The 8043-nt window shown below is 31.4% G+C and overlaps 1 protein-coding gene across 1 annotated transcript; it reads left to right on the top strand.

Moving 5' to 3' along the window:
- The first annotated feature begins 1052 nt into the window (after nucleotides 1–1052).
- On the top strand, nucleotides 1053–6409 carry LOC138871432 (uncharacterized). Its single transcript, XM_070149312.1, has 4 exons — nucleotides 1053–1603; nucleotides 2163–2321; nucleotides 5385–5817; nucleotides 5951–6409. Exons 1-4 carry the CDS (start codon nucleotides 1053–1055, stop codon nucleotides 6407–6409), a joined length of 1602 nt encoding a protein of 533 aa, XP_070005413.1.
- Nucleotides 6410–8043: the final 1634 nt, after the last annotated feature.

Genomic DNA, 8043 nt, shown 5'->3' with positions numbered 1-8043 from the left:
CCAGAATTTCTTTTCCACTTTCCATGTGCCCAAAGATTTGCTACAAGTTCTTTTCTAAAATCGTTTATGCCTTCAGGTTGGAATTTCTCCACTTCCTTTCCCATCACTTGAAGTTTGAATTTCAAGTTGAAAAGTTAAAGACACTTGGTCCTGAAGTTTGAGTTTCAAGTTGAAAAGTTAAGGACATGCAGTCCTTAACTTACAGTTCCAAGTTCATAACTTAAGGACACTTGGTCCTGAACTTTAAGTTCCAAGTTCATAAGTTAAGGACAATTGGTCCTGAACTTTGAGTTCCTAGTTAAAAAGTTAAGGACACTTGATCCTTAACTTTAAATTCCAAGTTCAAAAGTTAAGGACACTTGGTCCTTAACTTGGTCTTGAACTTACAGTACCTGTTTTTAACTATACAAGGATTGCTCTATTAAATATGTTCTGAGTTTCCCATTCTCTTGACTTGCAGGATGGAAACAACATTCATTACAGTTGCTTTTAATGATAGATGGACTGAAGACTATAAGTATCTTGATCATCAAACAAATCTTGTTCTAGTACCTGAGGCAATTCAGTTTGAAGATTTCATTAAACAGATATTTGAAGTTATTGAATTGGATAGAGACAAGTTTGAAGCAGTGATATGGTTTGATATCAACCTTGGAACAAGCAAGGGAATGCTTGTATCCAAATATTTAGATCTTCACACATGGATGGAGTTATTAAAAAGTCATTCACTTTTCAAGGGTTGTCATTTCATTGTTGATATTTCGGAAAGAGTTTTTGGATCAACAAGCACCTTTGAAGATGTCAACAAAGAAACTCAACATGACAATCAAAACAAATGCCAATAGATAATGGAAATAGATATGGTTGAAGCCCAACCAATAACTGAAGAGGTGCTTCAAACATTTGATTCTATTCAAGTAGAAGGACAAAGCATTATAGAGATTGACAACGAATAAGATTTAGGTATTCAAGTCTTAGAGATTTGCTGAAAAAACCTCTACTCATCTAACTAGACGAAGGTCAAATTTGAAAAAAAAGAATCCCCAACTACGATGTTAAGAGAAAATGCTTCATTGGATGAAATAAAAATGGGATCAATATTTGACAAAAAGAAGAGTATAATTAATTGTTTTTCGAATATAGCAATTAAAGGACATTTTGAATTTAAGGTTGTTAGATCAATCTCAACAAGATCTTCGTTGAAATGCAATGATGATAGGTGTGAGTGGTGTGTGTGTGCTTTAAGAATTAAAGATTCAACACTGTTCAAGATAGTAAAGATTGAGAAAAATCATGACTGCTCTGTTAACACTATGAAAGATGATCAAAGGCATGAAACTTCAAAGTTGATTAGTGGTTACATTATCGACAATCCTCGAGACCCAAGGTTTGAAGTTACACCAGCTTTTGTCATGGCAGAAATGCAAAAATTGTATGGACTAGACATTGGGTATCACAAGGCGTGGCGTGCTATTCAATGTGCTTCTACTTTAATAAGAGGAACTCCTGAAGAGAATTATGAATTATTGTCTTTATACTTGTATTTGATGAGAAGTAAAAATCTGGGAACATATACTAATATAAAGATGGACGACAACAACGGGTAAACAATAAAAAAAGAATTTATTAGTCTGTTTTATAAACTTTAGGACATGCTATCTTTAACCAGTTAAAAGGTTAAGGACGTGTTGTCCTTAACTTTCATGTGTGCAGTCAAAAAGTTAAGGGCATTTGGTCCTTAACTTAGAATTGCAAGTTATAAAATTAAGGATATGGTGACCTTAACTTTTGACCTTGTTAGTCTAAGTTAAGGACTCCATGTCCTTAACTTTTAAACTTTGAACTCAAAGTTAAGGACTGCATGTCCTTAACTTTATAACTTGTAACTCTAAGTTAAGGACTGCATGTTCTTAACTTTATAACTTGTAACTCTAAGTTAAGGACTGCTTGTCCTTAACTTTTGACCTTGTTAGTCTAACTTCAGGACTACTTGTCCTTAGTTTTTGGCCTTGTAACCTGAAATTCAGGACTACCTATCCTTAACTTTTGACCTTGTTAGTCTAAGTTAAGGACTGTCTGTTCTTAACTTCTGTTAACCTTGTTATATACTATATTTTCAGGTTTCTTAATATGTTTTATGCATATGGATAATCAATATTTAGTTGGAATCATTGTATACCAGTGATTGCTATTGATGCAACGTTTTTGAAGTCAAAATTTTGTGGTGTTTTAATGATTTCAGTTTCAAAGGATGCAAATAACCAAATTTTCCCACTAGCCTTTGGAATAACAGAATCTGAAAATAACAATTCCTATGAGTGGTACTTTAGTGAGCTTCGCAATGCAATTGGTGTCACACCTCCTTTTTCCGCCCCGCGAGGGCGTAGGGAGTTTTTTCCAATTAAAGGACAGTCGAAACGGGATTTATTTATTTATTTCAGAGTCGCCACATGGGAGATTTAGGGTGTCCCAAGTCACCAATTTTAATCCCGAATCGAGGAAAAGAATGACTCTATATTACAGTCCGCGAACCAGAAATCCGGATAAGGAATTCTGTTAACCCGGGAGAAGGTGTTAGGCATTCCCGAGTTCCGTGGTTTTAGCACGGTCGCTCAATTGTCATATTTGGCTCATTTATCTGATTTTTAAACAATTAAGAACTTATATGCAAATTTAACTTTTAAAACCGCTTTTATCATTATTTATTTTATACAAAATTGCAACGTCGTGAAAACGCATCTCGAACCACGCCACAACCAGTGCACACGTGATTTGTTGACGCATTTTGACTTCGTCAAGATCGTGATTTGGGTTACATAAATGTACACCCGTATTTAAGAAAATAACCTTATTAAATATGCGCCAAAATACTACGCGTTATGATACTATTAGGTAGGACTGTGAATTTTACTAAATCGCCCATCTCGGAATCTAGGTATTTTCTTATATATAAAAAAAAATAAGATTGGAGGACTGCAATTTTTGTATTATTTATATTTATTTATTTTTTAGCGAGATCCTCCCTTATTTTATGAATACCCTTTAATGACTACATCTTTATTATTACTAAGTTTGTCTATAATTATGAAGTCAATCTCTACATACTTAAAAATAACATATTAATTAAATATTAATGGAAAGTAATATTACTAAAATTATAATTACAAACAACATGGAATCGTCAAAAAATAAAAAATAAAAACTAATTATCCCATAGTTGGATTAAAATTCATATTGTTAGTATGACTTAAGCTTATTGAAATTAATTATTTGCAAATACTGAAGATTGAAAAAAAACTTGATTACTAAACCATATTTCTAAAAATTAAACAATTTAACCTTAACTAACCTTGTTTTAATTCACATCATGTCCTAATACTTGATTCGCAAACTAATTCATGTTTTAACTGAAATTAACTACATGATTCCGATTAACTTAACGTTGACAAAAAAAACCTTATGAATAAGGAACTTAGTCAATTTTTGCCAAACTGATTCAATAACGCCATTTTTACGTTATTTCTTCTATTTTGATTATTAAACAGTTTTAATTAGTAATCAGGCTTAAATATATTTCCTAATAATCCGGTTAAGGCGTTATTTAATATATCGCTATAACATGCCTAGTTATGCCAAATGACAATGATTTACAGAATAATAATACATGAATAATCTAAATGCAATTAATAAAAAAAACTAAATTAAAAATCTAAACTTCCATTCTTCACTTTCAGCTTACAAAAGGCCAAAATTACAGTTGTGTACCTGATATTGGAAGCAAAAGAAAATGAAGATGAGAATCAGCAGCAGTAATAACAGTAATAACACAGCAACAGCAGATTCAGCAACATCGCAAACCAGTACAGTAGGAATAGCAGAAAACCCAGGAGACTATAAACGACTCCAAGTATAGTGAAGAAGTAAAAGGTAGGAAGGTTCTGACTATTTCAGATCTTAAGCGAGGCAATGAAGCAGTAACTATTCTTTTTCAACTTCAAAACTCTCCAAAATGAATTCTGCCCCTGTATATTCAGTGTATCCAGAATGTATATCGGGTGTATACTTCTCACTCCGCCCCCTCTTTTTTTCTTCTCTCTATCTAGTTTTTCCTCTCTTTTTTTCCACCCTTCTTCCTAAATTTTCTCTTCTATTTATAGCAAAATTTTCGAAATTTTCAGATTTGTTTTTTATTATTTTATTATTTTTTTAATTAAAAGAAATCCCACTTACAAATTGCTTTTATTTTTTTAGAAAAAGAAATCCCACCTTTATTTACTTTTATTTTTAAAATTCCAACTTTAATTACTTTATCTTATTTAAAATCCCACTTTTTATTTTTTTAAAAGAGAATCTCACTTTATTTAACTTTTCTTTAAAAAATAAACCACTATCTTTTCTTTTTCTTTTAAAAATGCTACTTTCAATTACTTTAAATTTTTTAAATTTTCAGATATCTTTATATTTATTTTTTAATTCCAACCTTCTTTTACTTTTAAATTTTTTAAAAATTTCCACAAAACTTTTTATTTTTTAAAATTTTCTACATTCTTTACTTTAAAAAAAAAAAAAAGAATTTCACCTATTTTTACTTTTATATTTTTTTTATTCAATACTTCCCTTTTTCTTATTTTTTTTAAATCATTCCCGAAATTATTATATATTTTTTAAAAAAAAAAATCGGATTTTTTATATATAAAAAAAAACAAAAAATAAAACTATTAATAGTGATAATTCACCTTTTATTTTTTATTTTTTTGGTTTTGTTTTGTGTTGGACAAAAATGAAGAAGGGGTGTTGGGTTAATGGAGCGGACCGGGTCGACCCGGTTTGAAGTGGACCGGGTCATGGGGAAAGTTGGGCAATTATTTGGGCCTGTGGTTTGAAATTGAAGAAGTGGCCCAATCCGATTTTTCTTTGTATTTTTGTTCTCTTTTCTTCTTTTATTTTTCTAAAACTAAATTATAAAAGTACTTAAATTATTATTAAGAACTAAATTAAGTTATAAAAGCGCAAATTAACTTCCAATAACAATTAACGCACAATTAAGTAATAATTAAGCATAAAATTGTTCATTTGGACATTAAATGCTAAAAATGCAAAAGATGCCTATTTTTGTAATTTTTAATTTTTGTAAACAAATTTAATTACTAACAATTGTAGAATTAAATCCTACATGCAAAATGCGACATATTTTGTATTTTTTATTAATTTAACAAATAAACATGCATAGACAAACATACAAATAGTTACACAAAATATCACAAAAATTGCACACCAAGAAAAATTATTTTATTTTTGAATTTTTTGGGAGTAATTCTCATATAGGACAAAAATCACGTGCTTACAATTGGGAGCCGTGAGAATTTAATTTTTTTATCAGACAGGCATCAATCTATTGCATATGTCATCGCAAAGGTATATCCTAAAAGCCACCATGAGATTTGTATCTATCATTTGGAGCAGAACCTAAAGCGAAGGAAAGTGAAAAGTGAGGTCATAAAACTTTTTCAAACTGCTGCTAGAGTATACAAGCACAAAGAATTTAATCATTACATGTCAGATATAGCAAAAGTAGATAAGAAGACTTATGACTACTTGATGGAAGAACCACCGGAAAGGTGGGCACATTCTTGTAGTCCACGACGAAGATATGACATGCTCACAACAAACATAGTTGAGTCAATGAATTCTTTTCTATTAGAAGCAAGGGTGCTGCCTATATTAAGAATGATGGATTTCATTCAAGTGAAGCTACAATGTTGGTTTTATGAAAGAAGAAATGAAGCAGAAAGAACTTTTTATGATGTTTCTTGTTGGGTAGAGGAGGAATTGAAGAAAAAGATAGATTTAGCATTTACTTTGAATATAAGTATTATGTTCTATGTTTTAGGTTATTATTTTAATATTAATTAAACATAATGTACTAACTTATAATTTTTCAACATTAAAGGTCTTCCATGTTGATTCATGGCGTTCTAGAGTTGAAGAAGAAGGAATAACTTTCTTGGTGGACTTAAACAAAAGAACATGTAATTGTTTTCAGTTTCAGTTTGATGAATTACCATGCATACATGCAATTGCAGCTATCGAGAAGAGAAACATCAAGATGTCCAACTTTTGCTCGCACTGGTACTTAAAGGAATCTCGGTTGAAAACATATGAAAGTCAAATACATCCTGTAGGACATACTGATTCTTGGATTGTACCAAAGAGTGTTAAGTCACAAATTGTTAAACCTCCAGATTTCAAAGTGCCACCATGTAGAAGGAAGAAGAAAAGGCATATTCCAGTTACCGAGTCATCAAAAATAACATTCAAATGTGGTCGTTGTAGAAGAATTGGTCATAATAGAACAGCTTGTATATATTCTCCGGCAGTCCATCCATTTTCAAGAAAGTATAAAGAATAGTAGATATATCCACTTATGTTTATCGACTCTTTTAAGTTTTTGCTATAAATAAGATTCATTTAGATTAATCTTATTTGAGCAGATGTCTGAATTTTCAAAATTTCTTTTTGCTTACGTTCTTTTTGTTTCTTTTGAGTTCAAAGTTTAAAAGTTAAGGACAGACAGTCCTTAAGTTTGACTTACAGGTTCAATAGTTAAGGATAGGTAGTCCTTAAGTTTGACTTACAGGTTCAAAAGTTAAGGACAAGCAATCCTTAACTTTGAGTTCAAAGATCAAAAGTTAAGGACTGTATGTCCTTAACTTTGACTTACAAGTTCAAAAGTTAAAGACAGACAGTCCTTAACTTTGAGTTTCAAGTTCAAAAGTTAAGGACAAGCAGTCCTTAACTTTGACTTACAAGTTGAAAAGTTAAGGACAAGCAGTCCTTAACTTTGACTTACAAGTTGAAAAGTTAAGGACACTTGGTCCTTAACTTACAGTTCCAAGTACAATAAATAAGGACACTTGGTCCTGAAGTTTTAGTTTCAAGTTCAAAAGTTAAGGATTCAATTTCAAAAGTTGAGGACAAATGGTCCTAAACTTAGACTTTCAAGTTCAAAAGTTAAGGACACTTGGTCCTGAAGTTTCAGTTTCAAGTTCAAAATTTAAGGACACTTGGTCCTGAAGTTTCAGTTTGAAGTTCAATTACACTTGGTCCTGAACTAATACTTACAAGCTCAAAGGACAAATCAATACTTAACAGAAACAAAGAAATTAATAACATGATGCCTTCATATTACTTCTAAAATTGTAATTTTGCATAGTTGTGACAAAATATTATGCTATGCAAACAAAATAAAAGTGCCTTTTCAGGAATTTACAAGATATTTCAGAATTCATATGGATTCTTTACAACAATTTTATACAAAAAATCAATCACAACTAACTTTCTTTACAACTAAACTACAGCTCCTTCGGACAGCAAGTTTTATTTTGACTATCATAGTCGTCACTAACATTTTTTGGTGGTATATCATAACCAGAATTTCTTTTCCACTCCCCATGTTCCCAAAGATTTGCTGCAAGTTCTTTTCTAAAGTCTTTTATTGTAACGACCCGACCGGTCGTTTTGAGCTTTTCAACTTTGCGCGCCAGTTCTCAGGCATGACTTGTCCCGTATAGTGTATTATGATTTATGTAAATTGGTGGTTTTAATTTTCAGGTTGATCAAAATGAATTTGGAAGAACAGTTCTCTATTTGAAGCTTGAAATTTGAAAGGTTTGGCCATGATTTAACTTGTTAGTTATGATCTCGGATAGGAATTTTTATGATTTGGTTAGCTCTGTTAGGTGATTTGAGACTTACGAGCGTGATCGGAATGTGTTTTGGAGGTCCGGAGTAGATTTAGGCCTAAATTGGCGAAATTGAGTTTTTGGCATTTTCCAGTTGATAGGTGAGATTTTGATATAGGGATCAGAATGGAATTCTGAGAGTTTCAGTAGTTACGTTGTGTCATTTGGGATGTGTGTGCAAAATTTCATGCCACTCAGACGTGGTTTGGTTGGGTTTTTTATCAAAAGCATAATTTAGAAGATTTTGAAATTTTTAGGCTTGAATCCGATGCGAATTTGGTGTTGTGATGTTTTTTTGAGT

The sequence above is a fragment of the Nicotiana sylvestris genome, chromosome 6 (assembly GCF_000393655.2).
Source record: "Nicotiana sylvestris chromosome 6, ASM39365v2, whole genome shotgun sequence".
NCBI classification, from domain to species: domain Eukaryota; kingdom Viridiplantae; phylum Streptophyta; class Magnoliopsida; order Solanales; family Solanaceae; genus Nicotiana; species Nicotiana sylvestris.
This window is presented reverse-complemented; position numbering and strand designations above follow the sequence as displayed.

What these genes read in the sequence shown, in the direction of transcription:
- LOC138871432 (XM_070149312.1), top strand. Translation starts at nt 1,053, where the DNA reads ATGTTAAGAGAAAATGCTTCATTGGATGAAATAAAAATGGGATCAATA. An exon ending in AATAACAATTCCTATGAGTG is followed by an intron (nt 2,322 to 5,384) that starts GTACTTTAGTGA and finishes TTTATCAGACAG; the next exon opens with GCATCAATCTATTGCATATG. An exon ending in TTTATGATGTTTCTTGTTGG is followed by an intron (nt 5,818 to 5,950) that starts GTAGAGGAGGAA and finishes TCAACATTAAAG; the next exon opens with GTCTTCCATGTTGATTCATG.